The following is a 23,879-nucleotide window of genomic DNA, read 5'->3' as shown; positions in this document are numbered from 1 at the left end:
TGTCCTTGCATTAGGTTGCCATGTTCCTTGCTGTACGTCTTTGGTTGCCACATTTGTGACGAGGGTGCCTTCAAGGTATGCACACCCCCAAGTGTGACCAAGCAGCCAGGCAGGGATGTCCAAGACCCATGTCCTTAGAAAAAGAATCTGCTCTGCTGCACCTTGCCTAATGATCTCTGAATGAGAAATGTGTGGACATTCTGGAAGGCTCTTACATGCATTATCGCTAGGTAAGCTGGGACGACGCTGGATCCCGGCCAATGCATAAAAGAGCCAGCCAAGGGTTGTTTACCTGTTACTCATTTTCCCTTTTGTCTCATACCCAGGTGAGGATGCCCTGACAAACCAAGCTGAGCTCTGGTTTTTAGAGTATACGACCTGGTTGGTCAAATAAAGTAGATTCTGAATACCAGAAGGGTGAAGAAGGGACAACTGAGTAGTTACAAGCAGAATGGAGTCCAGCTCTGGGCTTTGGTAGCAGTCAAAAGACAACAGAGCTACAGTGAAAAAACATTCGAACATTTCTGTGAATGGAGGATGGTCCGGAGAGGTTTCCTAGGGCCACATTATCTGAGTTGCTAATTAGGGCCACAGGTAGCAGTAAATAATTGTGAAAGAAGAAAGAGCAAGGAGGAGAATGGTATTGGCTTCGGTCAAGAATGAGGGCACAAATCAGGTCTGGGATCAGAATTGGTGTTAAAAGGGCACAAAAATTCATTTTTGTGAGGTTAAACTCTTTTGAGGGTGGAGTGGTTCCAAGCCATTGAGGCTAGCATCACATATCCCAGTGGCAACTTAGCGCTGCAGGCAGCAGTAAAGGATTGCGTAAGGTGTGGGGAAAGTAAGGGAAGTCCACTGTGGGGGCAATGTGACTTGCTCGAACAATAAGCATGCATGCACAGAAAAACAAACATGTCTACAAAGGTCTTTCAAGATTTTTGGAGGCAGATTGGTGAGGAAGAAAGTGAACAAGAGAGGTGTCCAGCTCCACTTCTGAGTGTGGAGGTGCCCGAAGGTCATGAGATCAAAGTCACCAATAAACCATATAAAGCAGAAAGGACTGTGAGAGTGGGGTGGAGGAAGATTAAGGGGTGCTCTTGTGGGCAGGCAGTGATGACAAGGACCAGCTATGGAGATCAGAATGGGCAACAGAAGGCACTGTTGTTTTAAAGATGGTTTCTAGTAAAATAGTGTCATTTGAACTATGCCTACACTTATGTTGCACTGTATATTTTGTCGGCCATCTTAAATCACTTAGAAATACAGCAAGTAAGAAAGAACTGGATCCCAAGGATTTCTTGAGATAGCAGGGGACTTGCAATTCACCAGCCCATAGAATAAAACTATCCCATAGACACAGGTGTATTTCAAATGATAGGCCTAGAAAAGTACATACAATACACTCTTTGGGTTAACAACCAAGTCCCACAATCTATTAGGACCTTTTTTCTCTTTTTTTGTTATACATCATTTTAAGTGACCTTTATAAATGCAAATAAAAATGTATTATTTTTCAAAGTTATTGTTTTGACTGTGCATTGAATTCATTGGTAATTACTATGTCAAGCTATTTTGAGGCCCAAACATACTATCAGATTTTGGAGTAAGTCTTGGCTGCTCAAACTTGCTACCTTTGGAAAGTCAGTTGTACATAGGTATTAACTTATTTATCTAATTGAAATCAAACGGTGCCTTGACATAAAGGTAAAAAGCATCTCCACTAGCATGCCCTGTAATCACTGGCTGCCCAGCGTCAAGATAAAACGTTTCACATTTGATGGCATCAAATTTAAGACGCATAATAATAAATAATAAATATTTCTCACAGACTGACTAAAATGGAGTGTTAGATGGGAATCACACGGAGTTTGATTAGTACCAAGATAATATTTTTATAGTATTTGGGCTCAACCTCTTTCTAAATAAAACAGAGGTGTCTTTCTGTTTGCTGTCACCTGCAAAGTCATTATCAATTAGATACAGAGTTGAAAAGACTGGAGTCCCACCTCTGCCTGTGGCATGATTTTGTGTAAATGCTATGTATTAGGAGGCTTACGAAATCATTAAGGAATGACATGAGTATGATAGTGATGGTAAATTAATCTTGGGAGTCCAAGAGGCTATTGGGCCAAACTCGTTAAGAAACTTCAACTGATCACCGTTTTTCAACATCAGATAAGGTTGTAATAGAGGATTAAGCCTGTTCATGTGCATAGGGACAGAGAATAGATATTTAACCAATTTTATGCGTTACTGATCGGAAATACCCAATACATCAACACTGTATCCCATCTGCCATGGGAATTGTGAGATTCTGTAGCCGCTGCATTTTGCGTATGGATTAGCCGCAATTGCCACATAATAAACCAGCCTCACCATGATTTGCACATTTTAACAAAAAATTGTGTTTCTCGCTCAAACGTATCAAAAGTTACGAGTATACGAGTTACGTTTGTGTTGCTGAGCAGTGGCAGGCCTTGTTTTGCTCAGAAGAAGGTCATCTTACATTTGCTGATTGCTATTTTTATTAGTTGTTCCACTGATATTAGTATGGTGAACCCTTTGCCCATACAGTATTAACACGTACAAATAAGAAAATAATGAGTAATTGTGCCGAATTATACCAAATCATTTATCTTTTCTAGCCACATAAGTTAATCCACCTTGCAGGATAATTTGGTTATCCCATGCCACACAACTCCTGTGGCTCTACCTATTTAGACTACAGAGCGAGATTGTTAAGTGTCCTCGATCCTATACTTTTTTTTTTATTTCCAAATGTCTTTGTGATCAGTACATACGCATTAGCTCCTGGCCAGAATATTATAGAAGCACTAAAGTGATTCCTACATAATAACTTTGTTGGTTTCCATTTGACATTCATCAAGTGTTCACAGTTCAGGGTGTGGAAAATGCGGCTACAGGGGACTTACAACATAGCAGCACCGTGCTGTGATTCAAAACAGCCAAGACTCTTTACAGAACTTAAAATGTTGTAATCCATTTTTAATAAAAAATCTGACATTATAAAAATACACAAAATAAAAAAGTATTATTTACATCTTTAAATTACAAGAGATACCATCTGTATAAAACCAGGGCGTAAAATATTTAGAAATTATATATTTCTATTTTGAAAAGTACCTACAGAAAAAAATCTGTCAATCTTTCCTTTTCAGGGTCTCCCTGCACAAGTCTGTGTACAATACATTCTTTCCCATTTCAAAGCTGTACTGGAAACATATGGTTTCTTCTTCGTTTTACGTGAATGTCACGTTTTGAGGTAGAATGTCAAAATATTCCTTTGGCTCCATAAATATCTTGCAAGTCCGGACGATGCTATGTGTCAAAAACATAGGTTTGAAATGCAGGAGTCCTATAACTTTCAAATGTTTGTGCAGGAGAGCAGGCACTGTTCTCTTCGTTTGAAAGTGTCCTGTTAAGTTCCTGCTCTTCACAATGCAAATCCGAAGGGGCATGAGGGAGTTCACAGGCAACAATGGATTTAGGTATCGATGGGTGGTTTACGGCAGAAAAGGAATCCACTTGAGGTCTCCACAGTGGCTTGCCAAAAGTGCCTGAAGAAAATAAAATATAGAAATATGAATTACACTTGGAGGACTGTTAAATTCAGTGATTGTTCATACATAGCGTTGTTTCAAAAACAGCAATGTGCATTGCCGCCGTTTACAATGTAGAAATATTCTTACTGGACATCAACTAGGTTTTCATACAATGGACAAAAATGAAACAGCAGTGGTAATGCAGGATGTATTATCTAACAGCTGAAAAAGTCTTCCAAATGTAGGGAATATCTAGACCGGCTCAGTAAATGTTTGCCTACATGAGGAGTAGGAAAGAGTCACAAAGTTTGAGTGACAAAGGGAGTACAGTACACATGGTGTGCTGGTCCCGTATCTTATAATGTATATACTATATGTTTTTGGTGATTAACAGTTCCTCAAAACGGAATTATTGTTCAAAAGTGACATTAGCAGGCCACAAGCCCATCTAGGTGAAGCCCAAAATTAAATATATTTTTTAAAAAGGAAAGCGCAGTGATTTATTATTTTTGATAACCCGTTTTGTGACTGAGAAATTATCCAGGACAGCAATAATCATTATCTTCCTGCAGTGCTTAATTTGAGCCGGTGGTTGCCAGTCAACTTATCTTTCTTCATCAGATATTTGCCAATATTGAAAGGGAAAAAACAAAGAAGAATAAAAGATAAGATTAAGATGGAAAAACCTTCACAAAGGAAGTAAACAGGAACCGGCAAAAGTGAGATAAAGGGGGAGGGACTGTCTGGTAGAGAATTAAAGAGGTGGGTTTGAATTTAATTGCACAGCCTCTGGCTACAGACCAGAGCTTTGGGCACCGGCACTTATTTATTTACAAATTAATCACCGTCTTCCTAGACTTTAACAGATTTTTTTTTTTTTAACATTTTACACAAAACTGGTGCTTAAGCTCCTAGGATTGTGCTAGATTGAATGCTTTGTGGAATTATCATTCTTTGAAGAACACATGCTCCCAAGCAACAACAAAAAATACTATTACAATATTAATTGTTAAATTATACATAAATAATCTAATTACCATTAATGAGTTAAGATTTTCCTGACCACATTGCAATTTTATGATGATATAATACAGTTCTGCATTTGTTATGTCACAATGTTACTATTATGATTTATTCATACACCTATTATGTCCAATGAGCTGACCATGGGCTACGGAGAAGACACCAAATGTGTTGCTCCTAAAATTCTACCCCCACTCGCCTCAGGAAATCCTTGGTAATATAATGCCATCCAAAAAGGCTGAAAACAATCTAAAATAATTAAAGTCGAACAATCTTCCAATTACTTAAAGGATAACCAAGGAAAACATACATAAGCAAACAGCAACACTTTGCGAAAACAAGACACATTACATTATTTGTTTTAACTTCAGGATCCCAGCAATGGTGTCCAAATAATCTCATTCTGTTATGTTTGTATTTCACAGACATAAGTAACCAAGCAAACACTTCGAGGATAGTTCACTTGGTAGTTCAGGCTTTGTTTGAAGGACTGTAGCACAGAATCTGCCCATGAATTATACAGCTTTGAGTACACTGTTCTTCATATAACACATGAAAGCCTGCAATCCCTGTATAAAATCCTGTTTCTAATGCCATTATTCCCGTAGAAATATGAGGTCTCTAATAATCTGTAATAGGAAAATAATGCAAGTCGCTCAAGTGTAATAACAACAGTTACGTTGAGACATCATAATGCCTGCTGCCAGAGCTGGCAGTCAAGGTGAAAGGTATATCACAGAGCATAATTTCAACTGCAGTTTATATAATGAAAGCTGACTTTCATTAGTTTGATCTGTTTTTCTAAAATGAACAGTGATCAGTGTAAAGCTATTTCCGTCAACATCTATATTTTTTCGTGCTGTAGGTCATTACATGAAAATATAAGCTCTCTTCCTGTTTTTACAATTTCTGAGCTATAGTAATTATACATTTGACATACAATAAACTGATTGTAATATCTTTTGCAACAAAATACTATAATCTGCTTTATGGGGCGTTTAATTTTGTTCTACAGATTCCACTTTTATTCTTCGTGACTGCAACCATATAATTTCTTACATATGAAAGAGCAAGACACCAAGGATTTAAGCAGTTAGTGGGAAGGATGATCTTTTAAATATGCATTATAATGTATAAATTACTCTCTGGTATACATCCCTTAGATCATATTGATCATGAAACTCTACGAGACTTGAGGTTTGGATATGGAAGGAAGAGCTTAAAACCTCAGTCAACAGAACAAGGGATGATTTATATAAAAAGCTGCTATACTGTGTGAACAATGCAAATGGGTTATCCAGTGAATGAAGTCACAATGGATCTCTCGCAACAAACACAGCAAGAGCTGTTCGTGATTGCTAGAGATATATAACTAGGTAGAGAGAACTGTGCTTTTATCTTCATTGGAAGCCACCTTGATGTGCTGATTATGTAAAAGGAAGGTATGTTTCATTCTGGAAAGAAGAATACTCGAAATAAGTATTTGTACATGCGCTCATAGGTAAAGCTTTGAAGAGGCCTTATGTAATCTGGGAGGAATATCGGTGACATGTGCAGCAAAATGTCTGTCACCAAAGTGAATGATGCACTGTTACAATATGTACCATGAAACTAAACAGAACAGCAATGCAGATTAAAAACATCCAGGCAGTGTATGTAATGGGACCTCTAGATTCTACAAGGTGAGTGATTTCACTTATTTTACTTTTTCGCTTCGACCTATTAATGAAGCAGTGACTCCTCTATTTTCATGATTTTCCAGTGACTGCCAGAAAAACGGTTTAATTAAAAGAATAAAAATGGGACATAACACGGATATATTCAAAGCAAAATGTAATTGTCTAAACTTGACAGTTGAGATTTTCACACTTTTCTGACTGCATTACTTCCTGCTAGACAAAGTAAGAGGTCTAGCAGATAAAACAGAATGCCTTCAGAAAGCCAAAAGATAAAACAGGATCCTCAGAAAACCCATAATTTCCTGCGGTGCACAAATTCCACTAATCTCAGCCGTGTTTTTCCTTCTCTTTGTTTGGCACAGGATACATTACTAAAAGGAACCCCTAACAGCGCAACGGCCCATCAGCACCTGCTCATATAAACAAACAGCTAATACAGAGCTTTGAGGCACAGTAGGTTCAGATACAATGTACCCACCATGTCTAACTGAAAAACAGTCACAAGAATAAATTGTGCTAGTGGAGAAAGGGGAAAAATGTCTGGACTTTAGCACTGCATATTCCTGCTCGCATTTCGTCTCTGAAAAGTTATAGGACAATATAGCATTCTGTAGCGTCACTGTCTATTTGTGTAAAAGGGAGATGTGAAGTGTATCTTTTCCTTGTTGCACCCTTTAATATTGACTTACACGCTCTGTGACACATACAACATTCAAACACCGAGGAAGGCAAACACCTTATCCAGTTTTTGAGTCCACAAAATGGGGTTTAAGAGAAGTTTATGACTGACCAGAGGCAGACCAGCATAAACTGTCATTCTTGGAATCTATCGATCCCAAGACAACTCTGAATTTTGTTACATAAAATGGGATGCACAGCAACTAGTATTCCTAAAACCACTTAACCATTACGAATTGCTCTTTACATAAAGAAAGATAAAAATAGTGTGGCCTGCATACTTCCTCTGCAACAAATGCATCAAATGTTACTAACAGGCATTTTCATCACATCTCTTCAGTGTAACCCTGAAGCAAATGAAGAGTCTCTCCCTGTCTAGTAAAGATTCTTAGCCCTTGTTCCACATTTCAGTTTCGATCTTGGGCACCTAGTTATTTTTTGCACGTTCCACCACTTGCCCTTTTCCACACGCACAATATTTAGAAGTACGCACATCATTTTGATGCACACCCAGCACTCTTTTTGGACCAGACCATTTCGAGTCACCCTTCCTGACTCCAGTACCAATTTGAACTTTAACCCATTCTCCATTTTTAAACTCTTTACCTTTCAAACTTGTGTTATGTTTATGAAAATATTCCTCTTGACATTGTCCCACCGCTCTATTAATCCCCACTGGCACGCCCACTGTGAACGCCACTCTTCCTTTCAACAAATAACAAGGAGTCTCTTTCGTGACGAGTTGTTCTGTAACTCCATTACATGCTTCTTACTTCTTTTTTCTACCTTAACCCCTCTTTCAAAACTACTTAAATGCACTCACCCAAAACCAGATCAAACCTCCTGTCTAAACCTTTTTCACAAGGATTATGGGCCAGATGATTGACCCACCAATTTGAAAGTCGCAAATTGCATCGCATTAGCGACTTGCACATTGGGATGCACAACAGTGTCTGAGACACAGTGATTCGCCTCATCAGGAATGGCTGGCTCTCCCAGGGATGGTGGCCTGCTGGGGTCAGCAGACCACCATGTCTGGGACTGCTTTTAAATAAAGCGAGGTTTTTTTATGCAACCCATTTTCCTTAAAGGAAAACAGGATGCATTTAAAAAATAAAAATGAAACTTTTTAGTTTCATTTTTTAAGGGCAGGCAATGGCCACTGGGACCATTGCCTGCCCTTAAAGAATATTTCGAGAGCCACTCACAAAGAGGAAGGGGTTCCCTGGGGACCTCTTCCCGTTTACAAATGGTTTACCACCATTCTGTGAAGAGTGGTAAACTGTGACTGCAATTACAGTCTCAAAACAGTCATACATAGCTTCAGGAGTCCTATTTTGCTCGCAAAATAGGAGTAGTACATGGGCCACACGTTTTTTGCGGTCGCAACGGGGTCTAAAACCCATTTGTGCCCACAAAAAACATTAATACATCTGGCCCTATATACCTTGTTTTTGTGAAGTTCAATTCCTCCACATTCGAGAAATGCTTCAAATTCATTACTGTTAAAATATGGTCCGATGTTTGATACCACTACTTCTCGACTTCCCTCTCTTCTGGACTTTTTCTCACAAACTGCTGTGATAGTGAGAATTGACGTTCCTTGGCGAATGCCACCCCTAGCCATTTTGAAAAATAATCTTCTAGGACTAAAGCAAACCTGCTCTCAGGTCCCAAGCACTCCAAAAGTTCCACAAACACTTCTTATTACCCTTTTCCAAGGCCTCTCAGGAAACTTCACCACAGCAATGGAGATTCCCAATGCCTTGCGAGTTTGGTCGCTGCCTACACACAGTTCACAATTTTGCACATACCTCACTTCATGCACCGTTAACACAGAATTTTCGTTTATGACCCCACGATGTTCAAATTTCTTTGAACACCTCAACCGCTGGGAAAATGGTAATGGTTCAGGATGTTTAATCTTCCATTTTTTATACAACAGGTTGTTTGGATAGCGGTACATGCGTAAAAGCAGATTATTCTTTACATTACAAACAACCTGATAATGACAACAAAACTATATTGTGAACTTTGAACATGTGTAGAAAAACAACACTGAAAATGAGAAAAGTTGAAGTACCAGCACTGTAAAAGTCTGCTTGGATATGTATAAATAGCAGGATTAATAAAATAATGAATTTAACATGTCTATTAACTGGCTATCTATTATTGTAATAAGGTCATTATGAAAAATGTATGATGAAACTTAGCATCTCTAGCGCCATCACTGTATTGCACCATAACAAAATGAAAAATCTTTAAGAAATGTGCTATAGGAATGAAACTTTTAGTATACGTGCTTGACAATATTAGGATCTTAGATTTCTTTAAAAGATTTTATTTTAATGGTATTTAGGAATAGTTTGCACACAGGTACTTAAAAATGTTCCTAGTTGGTCATTATCAGAGTTGAACAATATGTTTAATTTATTTAGTTATGTTTGCACTTAATTATGAGTTTATTTTACTGAATAAGAATTGCTAACTTTAAAATGCATAGCATGGTGTAATGGACCTTTGTTACGTTTCCTCAAATGTTGCTTTATCTGTTCTGCTTATGCAACATTCTTTAATCAATAAGACACTATTTCTAGTACTGTCACATGGCAGTCAGACCATTTTATTATGACAACTGATGCCACAAATGGACGATCTGGAGTATAAAAAGTGACTATCCAAGGAAGGGACTTGCTTCTTCTTAGCAGATTGATTTGAATCCTGCCTGCCCGATTATTTTTCCATGCCCTTGCCTTTCTCCCTTAGCTGAATAACTTACCTACTGGACAATCTGGAGCTGTTTGGTGTGAGACAAATACTCAACTTACTGAACTATTGCCTCTTTCCCTTTGCTTATGCACTTTTCCTTAGTGGAATTTAACTTGATCCCTTTGCTCATGTTAAGAGAATTCTTGAACCACCTATTGGTGGCTGGAAATCCTAACCATCCTCTTTATTGATTCTTTAATGTAGAAATAGATTTGCTTTGATCAAATGTGTGGTTTTATACTATGTGCAGTAAGACTCATAACTGAGCTGCTTAGAATGTTACTTATATGCACTAATTTTGGATCTTTAATACAATAACCTGATTATGTAAAAATGACAGTCTTTTATTATGTCTTAACATTCTTTCTGCAAAAACTGTTCTTACAAGATATTGATTTTTGAATGCATGATAGGGAGAGTCAGATATCATTTTCAGAACATCAGTTTTTTTTTCTTATTCTACATAGCCACAGCAGAGCTTCTGGATTGTATAATTCTGGTTAGATTGAACTTCTTCAGAAGGTTGGGTCTTCCAATTGCAATAATCTATTTCTATAGCTGTGTTCTGAGAGTAGTGAACTTGAACCTGTTCTCTAACTTGTGAATTGGCTACCAATTATTGGTCCTCACTGGGTGGCCAACAGTTTGACACACTGATTTCTCACCCCTCACTGTGATGAAAAAAGGTCCAATTCTTGACCCCACAATATCCATGTTTTTCCATATTGCCGAGAATCAACTTAGTAGTTATGTCCATACTCTTCCAAATGGATTTGTCCACCAAAGTATAAGAAGAACAAGAATCAGCTCATATGGATACCCCCATACTATTTACTCCTATCACACACTTAGGAGGATAGAACCCATCTTCCTTTACGGATTCACATCCCTCGACTCTATACTAAAACTTTGACGTCCTTGCTGTTAGAGTCATCATCTTTTTACACCAGACGTTTCCTTACTAAATTCACATTGCTTTTGTCAAGATCCTTACTTCCCATGTTACATACTTGGGAGAAATGGCTCATTTTCCTGCATGGGTAAAATCACGTATGCATAGCCAGACATGCACTCGACTCAGTCTAATGGCATATGCTTCGACATCTGTAACATTGCTCCCTTGATATTCCCTTTGGAGTTCCTTGTTTATTTTCCCCCCTTTTTGCCTGTCCTTGCTTAACCCACCCTTCTGCACTGCATTCACACTACCGTCCTCTAACTTGTTCTTGTCATTATTCTCATTTAACTGCTTTACATAGCAGGACATATTTTTAATGTGGCACACAATGGCTATGGCTTTCTCCAATGTGGGTTTCTTCTTCTGCAATAGTTTCAATTGAATTTTGAGATTACTTGTCCTGTTTATCATCTGGTCCCTAATTATTTCTTCTTGGAAGCCCATGGACTTACAAGAAACAGACACCATCATTAAAACCGCCACATATTGCTCAATAGTTTCACCTGGTTGCTGAGCACATACAAAAAACTGGTGTCATTCCACTACTATGCTCAACTTCTTTCAAAAGTGTCCCTTTAATACCCTCATGGCCATTGTATAAACATCTTTGGGACCTTTCTCTGCATCTGATCCATCACCAATCTAATTCTCTTCATTTTGCCGTATAGGTAAAGTTTTAAGAACTTTTTTCCCTCAACCCCAGGACTGTGTTTTAACATAGCCAACTTTCTCTTTCTACAAAAACATCCCCAACTATTTCCTCTAAATATGTTTCAAATGCCTCCTTCCAATACTCCCACGCCAATATAGGGGACCCTGTATCCTACAATAACATGGGAGGGGCAGTTACCAAATGGACTGCCATGTTGGAGAACAAGAAATTAAAACTTCAAGAATAAGCAATGCTACAATTCTAAGAATACGTTTCCTTATAAAAAAACAAATTAACACAAATATAGTTGGCACCCTTGTCAATGGTCCCCTTCTACCATGCTTTCTACAAGAAAAAAGGTTATACCCTTTCATTAGCACGTGTTCTCAAGAAAATAAAAAAATTGGGTTGAAAAAATTGCTGCCACAGTGTCCTCTTTCTACGAAACTGGACTACTCCTCTGGTTCCAGTTCCTTGGCCCTTAATATTTGTTTGCAACTATACTAGTCCCTCCTCACTGTCCCTGATCCCTCGGGCAACCCTTCTTCAGAATCTCATAAAGCAGGAACAGGGATACCCTCAGCACACTTACCCAGCTAAGTTATTCTGTTCTTTATTACTGAAATGAATAGCTTTATCGCTGCCGTGCCACACTTTTTAACCGCTTATACTGTGACATAATCCTTTAGAGACTTCCCTATCTAAAATGTGTCCTCCAACTTTCAGATCATCTCACACAGCAGCAGGCTCTCCTATGTACGACTACAAGCAAAGGCAGCTCACCGAGTCCCCAGGGAAAAACGGTCTTCCACGCTCACCCAACGCCTTTGCAACATGCTCAAAGCTGAACCCCGATTGTTTAAATGCAGGATGAATACATCTAAAATCAGATCAGCTCAAAATTATGCACCTGGTGGCAGTGTTTCTTATTTTTTTCTTCAGCGGCGCCTTACAGCGAGGATGCACCCAGCAGCAGTGTTCCCCTTAGCACACCGTGCACACAGCAGCACCAAGCGTCAGCGTCCTCCTGGGAATTCCAAACACAGCGCGATACTGCAGCTTCTATAACCTGTGGGCGAGCGAACTTCGCTGTTTGAATGCCATGCAACTTAATTGCGGAGGTCACTGCGCGTACAAGTGCGATCGCCTCAGTTCACAGATTTAAATCAAGGACAAATATCCCAAAAGTTCAAAAGCCTTCACCTCCATACTGCTGCATCAGCATATCAAGCGGTTGCTTTTCCACATGAAATATGCCCTCCTTCACTGTTCAACTAATTATCTACCCATGCTAGTTGCACCTTTATTCACCACTTGGGTAACTCTATGGGGTCGGTACCTCTGGGCTCCTCTTGTGACCATTCCATCTTTGTCACTAGTTTTGAGACAAAACAAATGGGGTTTAAGAGAAGTTTATTGCTTAGCAATGAAGTACAGAACTGACCCCAGTCAGATTAGCATAAACTGTCCCTCTTGGAATCTGTCATTCCCACAACAACTCTGAATTCTCTGACATACCATGGAATGCGAAGTCACTAGTATTACTAAGACCACTTAAGCATTACAAAATACAATACTACCACCCAATCATTGTCATGCCTTCGTTTAAAACTAAGAGCCAGACACTACACACCAATACCAAAATTGTATGCATCTACAAGTGCATTATCTGGCAAGAACCATGCTACAAAGCTTAACAGAGCCCTGTGCAATGGCACAGTTTTAGAGATTTGGAGGCCAGACATAGAAGCTGAAGAGGGTAGGAGTTTATAGAGATAAATTGGGCTGCATGTGGGATAGGGAAATAGGTGTTCTACAATAGCCTTCAGGAAGAAGGGTGCATTTATGAGGAGCCCTATAAATGAGAGGTTGTCATAAGAATATATAATAATATATAACACATTTATTCCTAGCTCTGAGCCCCCATCAAATGAACATTAGAGTGAAGACTCATAAGTCCGGTCTCTCCTGATTTTCTGACTGCATTTCTATATTAGTCACATATTGCATGAGCCTTAAGTTGGCATAAAGATAAGCACAAGTAAGAGAGAGGCGGAAGACAGGAAAAGGCTTTCCGAATATCTACATTTTTGGGAGTACAGCTATTGAACCTGTGTTGCTTCAGTGTTCCTGCAGCATTGTTGTTCTGTTTACAGATGTGCTTTGCTTAAGACTACCATAAATGAGAGCAACTAATAACAAGGTTCTTCTTTAAAAAACCTACCTATGTCTAATGGCAGAGCCTATGGGATTTAAGGTCTTCCCTACCCCCTCATTGTACATTCATGGAGACAAACCCTACAATCAATTTCATATGGTTACAATATTAAATTGGAGTCTAAGGGGCTGTGTAAATCATGTGAATTTAACAAGTGATCATTGTTTTACATCTCACAGGAAGATTAGCAGTTTATACTTGGAGTCTACTTAGAATCAATTCTTAATACCATATGTTCTGTGGATGAAGTGGGTGTTTCACAGAGATTCTTATATACAACTTTTCAATGAATGCATAAAGGATATCTGTCAGTGAAGAAGTTACACCTACCATAATATCGTTTACTCTCTTTAAGCCATTTGTATTATTCCTTTTTGCAGGGGGTGATGTATAGGTCTACAGAAAGTTAGTATGGAATAGCGTAAAATCCTCAGGTGTTGTCCATATTTCCTCTACATTTGTTAAATACCTCCAATTCAACTATGTAATGATCAGTGATGCGAACAGCATTAGCCTTGCTTCCAGAAGTGTCCACTGAACAGTGACTATAAAAGGCTGCAATATTCACCAAGATTTTCCTAGCAGTATTTCTTTACTTACTTTTTAATTTCCATAAATAAAATATACTTATTCACAGATAAAAGCACAAGAAATTGAGAACAAGTAAGTAAATCATTGAAATTTCTTACACAGAGGTCATTTCATGGTCAAACAATATTCTAATTTATAGATTAAACGTACATAGGACCTTCAATGGTTGTGAGAAAATGAGGGTAGGAAATGTACACGTACCTAAAAACGTGCTGCCTGACACTGCAGCAACAGGCTGTTCCTGGCTTTTGTTGAGATCAAGAAGGTCTGTGTTTAGGCTCACGATTTTGACCCCGGTGCCATCTTGCTGTATGTACACGGAGTTCAACAATTTGCTGCTTGAAGACTGCATTCCAGCATTGCCAACATTATGGTCAAAGGGATCTTCTACCGGCAGTGTATAAGGACAGCATTCAAGGTTCTTTAAATATTCAGATTCATAGGTATCAAAGCATACTGCTCTCTGGTCGGGGTTGTAGCCTTTAATGCAAATGAAAGAAAACAAAATTAAGTGATTGTGTAAACCAGTTCACAAGAGGAGCAACAAGAAACACAATGGAACTACTAATTTAAAAAGTGTGGCACAAGAGATGTGCAATCCAGCTAGATGGTACTTTAACCTTACAATGAAATTCACAAACCTTTACAGGGAAATCGCTGGAAAGCTATGCCAGTTGCATGTTTCCAGACATGCCTATGCTACTGCTAGGGGTAAATGCCTTGGGCCACAACAATTTTGTCAACTCACCAGTATGATATGCTTCCGTGCTGTACATGTTTCCTCTTGCATACACGTTCCCGGCTGGTCCCAGGTAATGGCAAATGAGCGGGTCCGTCACAGCATCTAAATCTGTATCACTGCCATTGTCTAAATGGCAAATACCTGGAAAACAACAAACACCTAGTATCATCAGGTGTCACAAATTTCAATTATTATAAAATTGATCACAAGTGTGCTTTCTTGTATAATTTTAAAATAGAACTTTCATATTTTATTACAAGCAAATCACAAAATTTAAAAAACTACTGTTAGTGAACACAGCCTTTGGGCGGAAATATTTTTGTGACTATCCTACAAGAAATAATGACAATATAAAGACAAAAATGAAGGCTCAATCTCCCCTAATGATGTAAAATAAATAAAAATATGAAATGCAAAACATTATTTGCACATGACCTAGAATTTCACACACGAGCTTGGAATATCTTCCAAAAAATGTTATACAAACATATGAGATGAGCTTTGATGGTATCCTCTGCGGGAGAGGACAGACAATAGTTGCAGAATTTCCTTTGTACTGTTAACAATCGTCACTAAATACAGAATCATGCTCCATGGCTCGTGTTCTGCAACATTTGTTCTTGTTCACCCTTACTGCAATTTGCTCATTCAGCCTTTAAAGATTCAATGACAGATATTCGCATATACAATGAATGGTCTGTACAAAGTGAGATTTTTAGGCTGCTTTTTAAAAAAAATATTTTCTAAATATTTCTTGTCTTCCAACATCCAGCTTTGTAAAAAATCATAACAATTGGTGCTCTTTGTCACACTTTGAGCACTTCAATCTTAACTTGGATCTTTCAGGGATAAGCGTGCTGAAAAGTTGGGGAAATGCTGAAAAGTCTGGAAAATGCATTTGGACGTATTCACGAATACCCACTAAGGTGCAAGTGATCCTAAGCTTACTACATTTGAATAGAATTTCCCTGAGAGCTCCTATGATTGTTAAAAAGGTTAAACTAAATGACATGGGCCAATTCACAAAAGTATTTATGAGTAAGGAAAGTAGTATTACATTAGTAGCCTTTCATTTACTCTTACATGCCTTTATGAATTGCCCCAAAATGCGCACTTTCCTATTAGTCAAAGTGCAATGGGGGCACAGTTTTTTAAATTTGTACTGACTGTATATGAATATATCATGAGTATTCCAATTGTATTGCCAGTTTAGATATGTTGGGTACATTTTACAGCTTTATGTACTCTAAATGCCTTTCGAATTTCCCTCCCATATGTGTATAAAAAATGAACAGATGAGAAGTAACTTATGCAAATGTACTTCACACACTTCGGCCTCTCTCTACGTGTTTATGAATCAGGCATACCCACTACTGGCAAAACGTCCAGATGCAAGTCCAGGAGGTGAATAGAAAACAGCTGCGGCCGCTGCAGGTAAGAACAGTCGGACCGGCTGAGGGTGGACTTGGAGAGAAATAATAAATTTTCCTTTGTGGTCGTCTCTCGAAATCCCCCCAGCCGGCCACCGCTCTTACCTGCAGTGGCAGCGGCTGATTGAAAATGCTTTGTAGATTGGCCCTACACACAAGAGTGCCTTCTGAAAGCTCATTTTGCAATGGGATAGCCAAAAGGAACCGGGGGGCATATTAGCAAGGAACCTCGTTAAAATTATCGCCGTTTTATCGGCAGGAAACTGCCAATAAAACGGCGATAATGGGCTTGCTAATATGCGTTATAGAATTCCTATAGAATCCCAGGTTAGATGTGCACGACATGTAACCTGGGATTCTATAGAAATTCTATAACGCATATTAGCAAGCCCATTATCGCCGTTTTATCGACAGTTTCCTGCCGATAAAACGTCGATAATTTTAACGAGGTTCCTTGCTAATATACCCCCTGCTTTTTAAAGACCCTTGCTAAGTAATTGAGGCAACCTCAATCCTTTCTGTTGCAGTACCTTTAAGTTCCATGGACATCCATCCATGGCAGGCTTTCCTTCTTTAAAGACAGCCTAGTATATGGAGTTTCCCATAAACACACACCTTATTTAGATTGCCAGGGTTTTGCAACGGGACGTGAAGGCAAATTTGGATTAAAAGGTAATAAGCCTTTTGTTCTGGTTAAAGCCCTCGCTGATTTTATGACTGTTAATCAGACTATGACTTACCTTCAGTGCAGCAACGACTGAGCAGCTTTCCCTAGCTGTGATCAACTTGTTTCACAAATAACCTGAGTGAATCCGCTCTCCGCTTGAATAGGGAAATGCGCCCACGTTCAACCCTTGTTTGTTTATTTGAAATCTCTTGATTTTCACCTCTAACACTTGACAACTATAGCTATAGTTGAACAGATCAGTTTCCTTCCTCATATACCAAGCTGGCTCATCGGTTAGAGGCCGTATTGGCCCATCGGCATGGACATATTACATATATACATACAACATGATTTAACTACGACCGTTCAAGGCACCTACCACTACTTCTCCGGGTGTACAGCTGAGAGCTTCAAACTGAAGGCACAAATTGACTATAGCAAAAGCTCTAACCATTCAGAAAAGCTGTTTTTTTTAACTAATTTATAGAATAAAAGAACTACAACCTACAGATCGCTTATCAACCTACCATTACTGTCTCTAGGTTGTAAGACATATCCACCAATGGCTGAAGTGATGAACTGATGATGGCTTTCATTTTCAGAGGAGCTGTACCCATCCTGGCGGTCTGCCAAGGTCCCTTGAGAAGACAAGTAGCTGGGAATATCTGCAGGAAGATTGGTCTCATCTGCAATGACACACAGACCCAAAGAAATGCTATTAATTGTCTTTGAACGTTTGCACAGGGCTTACAAAGTTGGTTGTTTCTTAATTCTAATCAGAAATCCTATAAACAGGAGGGTCCGTTAAACATGGTTTTATTTTTAAGTCAGCATTTTTAGTGTATATTTATTATATTATCTGGAACCACAATGCAAGCAAACCAAATAGGAAAGTTGGCTATTTTTTTACAATAATAAATCATATGAAAAATAACTGAACATTTAAAGTGCTATGTGGCGGGTCAGTAGTAGCAGTGCTAAACATATGTATTACCATGGTGTTGCTCCATTCATAAATAAATCATTTACATACTGGCCAGAATGAAATTGTGTTTGCACTGGCGGTATTTCTTGGGCTCTGCTGTGCCTTTAAAATGCTGAAGTAGCATTAAAAAAAACTTCAGCCTAAGCAACAAAGTGGGGGGTCTTCTGGGCTAGGCTGGTTTTGAGAAGAATATTTTTAGTACAGTAACTGGAGCAGACTCAAAATGTTACACGCAATCCTAAAATGAACACAAGTCATTATAATCTTTTTAGCGGGTATAGTTAAGACCATGTTTTAGTTTACACACCTGTGTTTGTGACGCTGCAGTCTTCATTTCTCCTTCTTGTGTGGTATATGATGACCACCCACACAAGCGAAGTGCCCACCACACAGCAAACCACTGCTATAATCACAATGCCAACTGTGGCCCAGCCGTCGTCTTCCAGTGATGGAGAAGCATTGGGAGGAGAGTCACAAGTTGGACTAGGTATTACATTCACACGAATGTTGCCTCTCTCTGTTCCTAGGGTATTCGACATTTCGCAAGTATATTTCCCAGCATCCTCAATATCTGTGTCTACAATTATAAGTAGTTGGTTGGCAGCTGCAAAGAAGTGCCTTTCAGTCACAACCAATGGGCTGTCATCCTTCGTCCAGTTCAGCTTCGGTGTAGGGCTCCCACCCGCAATGCACTGCAAAACTGCAGTTTCTCCTTTTGTCACAGTACGGTCCACAAGGGGTCGCAGAAAGGATGGTGTTTCTGGGGAAGAAACAAACAAAATGGAATTCTTAACATTGCTTACTATAAAGAAGCTATAAATTACTTTTATTCGCAATGTTACGCGTCTGATTAATCAGTGCACACATTGAACAAATGTAAGGCCCTAGATCAGCCACCTCTTAACATATGGCTTGTGTCACTTAAAGAGATTCATTCCAGGTGTTCAGAGTTGGCAAGAACAGGAATAACAACAATTGGAAATATGCCCTTGCCAAGTACACAAGATCAATAACCGGCATCATCCAGCCTACTTATTTCTTTTTAGTTAAGAGAGCCTTTCAAATTGGCAAGAGAAGTGTTGAGCTTAGCATAATAATACTATCACCTTCATACCTAGTTCTATGTCACCCAAACAACTTATTTCTCAAAATAATACCCCACTATCCCCCTATCCATGCTTTTCTTACCTAGGACAGTAAGCGTTGCATTTGCTGAAATTGTTCCGGCACTATTTTGGGCAGTGCAGCTATAGATGCCGATGTCCTCTATTTTTACATCCACAATGAAGAATACATCATCTTCCGGCATCACATGCATGCGCCGCTCACGAGCAGCAGGGAAGTCTGTGCCTCCATTTTTCTGCCAGGCTATCTGGGGTGGCGGATGTCCAACTGCAGCACATTCCAGTCGAGCCATTGCTCCCGCTCGAATGGTCAGATCCATTGGCATCTTTGTGAATGATGGAAGCACTACAAAAATGAAAAGAATAGATTAATAATAATAATAATAATTATTAGTATTGCAGCAGCCCAACTACATACAGTTGTTTTGTAATTCTTTATATAACGTTTTATGCCACAACATCTTTCATTCCATTAATCTATTCTCTGTTGAAAAATGTGACAAAAAGTAAACTGTTCCACAATGATCATTTAAGTACCAGTCTTTATCTGCTTGCAGTCTGTTGTCAAGAGACTTCACCCCAGAATCAGCCCGCAAGCAAATACTAGCAGGAAAAAATCCTTTTAATAAAAATGATAACCAAAATCTGTTATTTTTTCTGCCACATACATAGCAAGCATTTATTCTTAGGTGGGCCTAAATAGCTCGTCTTTGAATCTGATTATCAAGTCAGTGTCACTTACACTGCATATTCTTCTACAGTCAGATGTGTGCTCTCGAACAAGATGGTGGTAAAGTGTTATGTGACACACAGTGCTTGTCAAGAGGACACTCGACACACTCAAAATGATCTTCCACCAGGAATGCTACATAAAGCTTAGCAAATAGGTACATGTAGACTTCAAAGTGTGTCTTAAACTAAGACCAAGCTATTCAGGCGTATTATTATTTTATGGTTGGGTTGCATTGTTGCTTTCAATTGAAAGACCTTTCCACCTGGGTCTACGAAAGCAGATGCAACAATGGCAATATGCTTAGTTTTGAAGAAATACTTTGCGTACGGAGATTAGGGGCCATATGTATGAAGATACCCATTTGCGAATCTCAAATTGCGATTTTTAAGAAATCGCTATTTGAGATTCGCAAATTGGTATGTATGTACAAAATCGCATTTTTTTTGCGATTTCTTAAAATTCCATAATTGCGATTAGCAAATTGCAAATCGCAATTATGGAATACTTTCCTATTCATTTTTATGGGCCAGGTGGCCCATAAGAATGAATGGGAAGTTATTCTCAATTTGTGATTCGCAATTTGAGAATCGCAAATTGAGAATAATTTCAAGGGTGCAGGGGTGTCCAAAGGACACCCTGTTGCACCCCTGAAATTAGCATGGGTGCACATGTGGTGCACATACATGCCCTAAGGGCGTGTATGTGCTTCACAGTGCACTTTGAAAAATGCAAAAAAAAAAATTTTTCAAGGAATTCGCAACTTACCACCAACTAGATGTTGGTGGTAATTTGCGATTCCTTAAGGTCAATTTGCAAATTTTTTTTGCTTCATACATTGCATTTAAGGAATCGCAAAATTTGTGATTCCTTAAATGCAATCGCAAAATAAGGAATCACAAATTTTGTGATTCCTTATTTTGCACCCAAATTCTTTCAGACATATCATTTAGTGAAAATGAGTTCGCAAACGCCGAAATTGAACCCATTTGAGCTTCATACATATGGCCATTGGAATGAAGACAGTATTACTCTGTGTTAAGTGAAAGCAAGCAACAGAATAACATAAGATAAGTCTACAATCTTCACTCTGCATTAAAGAAACGAAAGGAACATGTCTGTGCTATCTAAACAAAGAAAGACATTAAAATCAAAAACATTTGTTTTCTTCTATAATACATACTGTTTACTGTGAGCTTGGATTTGATTGAGTATGACGAGCCAAAGTGATTTGAAATGACACACTGGTATCTTCCTTCGCTGCTGAACTCAACATTGCGCAGACGCAGTATGGTGGTGTATTCCATCACTTCTCCACCTTGTGCGCGAAGGTGGGCATAGTTCTCCATTTCTGCATCCTGCAGTAGCTCGTTGTCCTTCTTCCATGCAAATGTCATCGGGGAGTCGCTGCTACTGGCTGCTGAGCAGATGAAACTTACATTGGACCCTCTGATTGCTGATTGGGTTTCCGGTTGGACAGTGATCTGAGGTTTAGGGAAATCATCTGAAAAAGATGAAAATAGCCATTTGTTGGTGAAAGGTAATTCAGTCCAGCACAAACAAGCAGGTGGAGAACAAACTCTGCCAGGTCTGTAACGTTTTAGAGGATGCAGTGCTGAATGAATGTAAGGTGTGGCTAGCTGGAATGGGAATAAACATGTATGAGGCTTTCTCTGCTATCCAGGCAATAGACCACCAAAAAGTGGTGCTATTAGCGATAAGCTCAAAAGCATTATCAATGATAGGCTATCAATTTGTCTGGATTTCTCTAGCATCTTTTATACAATAGGACCAAATGTATTGTCAAAACTGAAAGAAGAGAAGAACCACCGAATGAACCTGAAGAAAAATCTTCCTTAAATATCTCCAAACCAGTACTTCTAATGCTCTATTAACAAAACGTCTATGGGCAAATTACCACCATTTTTTAATCACACTTAGTAAATTGGATGTGCAAAAAAAAGGCATAATTTTAATTCCAGCTCCTACTTTCTAAAATCCTAAAGTGAACTGTAGAAATTTTATAAGTACTTACAATGGACAGCTGTTGGACAGGGAGGATAATTTCCACCACTGTAAATAAGACTGTGGTGGAAATTGGGAAATCTTGTTGGACCTAGTATTCACAAACATTTTAAATGCCTAATAAATACTTGTAGAGTAGCCACCCAAAACACCGCAATAATTCTTCCTAAGGTGGGATTGGTCCAGGGAGACCACTAGATGTCTTGCCTATGTGTAAGAGGGCTTCTCCATTGGGAACTATATTTCTCCTCCGAAAAAGAAAAACAACAAATGTGTGAAATGCATTTCCCCCATGCTTAGTTTAGCAGCCTGTCTTCACAGTGGACAATCCACTAAATAAAAGGAGGCGGAGGCCAGTGTAGGAAATCTACAAATCTAGTGAACATACAGAAGCATGCTATAGAGTTTTATGAGTTTCGTTAAAAATAAAATAATAAGAAAGATGCTCCAAACACCGGACGGCCTATATTGGTAGATTTCCGACTAAATTCAAAAGAGCTCGGTGAATTGGCTACTAGGTTTTTAATTATTTTGTATTAAACAGATGGTGCACCATTAACTAATAATAATGCATGAAGCAACCACTGAGGGCACCCACCACCTTAAAGGAAACAAACCAATCAACAAGTCCTGATTTTTCTTCACATGAACTACACTTACAGGTTATTTCCACAACAATGAAGATTTAGGGCGAATAGTGGCGCTCTGAAGAATTCCCAATTCGTTTTAACTCACTACAGAAAAATGCTTCTGTTGTTCTCATGGCACCAGTTACTAAGTTAAGTGTGACTATCCTATTATTTTTTGAAGTCTCTTTACTTCAGAAATTACCAGATGTTATAACAGATCAATTCAACATTTGTTGAGCGGTCTCAGGTCAGAAGTCTGATACAGTTACAAAGATATTGGTGATTTTCTTTGTAGTCTGGCGGTGCAGTAGGATGATTTTCTTAGTTAAGCCAGTCCACTGCAATTCTCAGTCACCATACAAACGTTTTAAAAAGGTCACTGAGCTGCGTAGCCAATAGCTTATATGGTTAGGTATTTTTCACAGTTGTATCTGTACCTCAGTTCTACGAATGTTCAGCTCACTCGAAAGAGTGAAACAGTACTGGGAATGATGTATACAACGAGTCTCTGAAAACACGGAGCTCTTTAAAACTTGGTCTCACAGAAGTATTTAGAAATCTTCCAAACTCTGGCTCTTGGACAATTGCAACATTTATCGAGTCTGTCCTATTAAGTCAAATGTTAATACTGTTTCCAACAAGCTCAATGAAATAAGGACTTCGAGCAGTACTCATAAGGTAGGGCACAGTCTACATCATTCAATTTATTTTTTATGTTCTTCAAGAGTTCTCTCCCCTACCTGCTCTCTCATTTACTCACTCTCTCTTTTACACACGCACTCAAACAACTTTTAAAAAGGTACAACATAATTAGTTACAATTATTTTTATTGTGCATGTCTGGCATGCCATCTGGATATTTCAATTAAGCCTGTGGATGCGACTGGAGTCTTTCACACCCACTCCATTTTCAATGACATCAAGCCTGTGTGTTTTATTCTATGGCATCTTAAGCACTGTCTTATAAGCAAAATGCAAAATGCAAAATGCTTTCTAGTTACTGTAGTAAAAGGAGTAGTTTAGTATAGTGCAAAAACTAGATATGAGGATTTATTTATATTTATCTCTGCATTAAATTCCGAAATGTGTAGCATTATATAAAAATTAGGAAAATCTGGCTGCATTCACCAATCTCTGGACTACAGTTTATCAGATGCTTTCTAATAATGTACCTAAAAATGCAGGTCTTCAAATTAGCCAAGTTTGTTTAGGCAACTGAAAAAGTGACTTAACAAGTGTGTCGACTTAACTACCCATAGAGATTAAAATCAGACATCAAAGGGCTTAATTACACCAAAACTCTAGCTAGTACAAACCCACAAACGAAATCTTCTGAAGATAAAAGCCACTAAAAAGGTTAGCTACATGGTGGTATTCATTTTAACACTCCTGAGCTTGTATGGTTACCCCAAAACAG

The 23,879-nt window shown here is 38.7% G+C and overlaps 1 protein-coding gene across 1 annotated transcript in view; it reads right to left on the bottom strand.

Annotated features, from left to right (window-relative positions):
• Nucleotides 1-2,988: 2,988 nt before the first annotated feature.
• LRIG3 (leucine rich repeats and immunoglobulin like domains 3) overlaps nucleotides 2,989-23,879 on the bottom strand; it is a 73,045-nt gene continuing 52,154 nt past the window's right edge. Inside the window, exons 13-19 of the mRNA XM_086919109.1 lie at nucleotides 20,993-21,313; nucleotides 19,144-19,425; nucleotides 18,263-18,715; nucleotides 17,498-17,656; nucleotides 14,880-15,014; nucleotides 14,333-14,611; nucleotides 2,989-3,578 (exon numbers count right to left, since the gene is read on the bottom strand). Of these exons, the coding sequence (XP_086775235.1) occupies nucleotides 3,340-3,578; nucleotides 14,333-14,611; nucleotides 14,880-15,014; nucleotides 17,498-17,656; nucleotides 18,263-18,715; nucleotides 19,144-19,425; nucleotides 20,993-21,313 (1,868 nt within the window). The 3' untranslated portion in view covers nucleotides 2,989-3,339. The remainder of the gene's footprint in view (nucleotides 3,579-14,332; nucleotides 14,612-14,879; nucleotides 15,015-17,497; nucleotides 17,657-18,262; nucleotides 18,716-19,143; nucleotides 19,426-20,992; nucleotides 21,314-23,879) is intronic.

The sequence above is a fragment of the Lissotriton vulgaris genome, chromosome 1_1 (genome assembly GCF_964263255.1).
Source record: "Lissotriton vulgaris chromosome 1_1, aLisVul1.2, whole genome shotgun sequence".
NCBI classification, from domain to species: domain Eukaryota; kingdom Metazoa; phylum Chordata; class Amphibia; order Caudata; family Salamandridae; genus Lissotriton; species Lissotriton vulgaris.
Note: the sequence above shows the minus strand (reverse complement) of the source record. Positions and strands in the feature narration are given on the sequence as shown.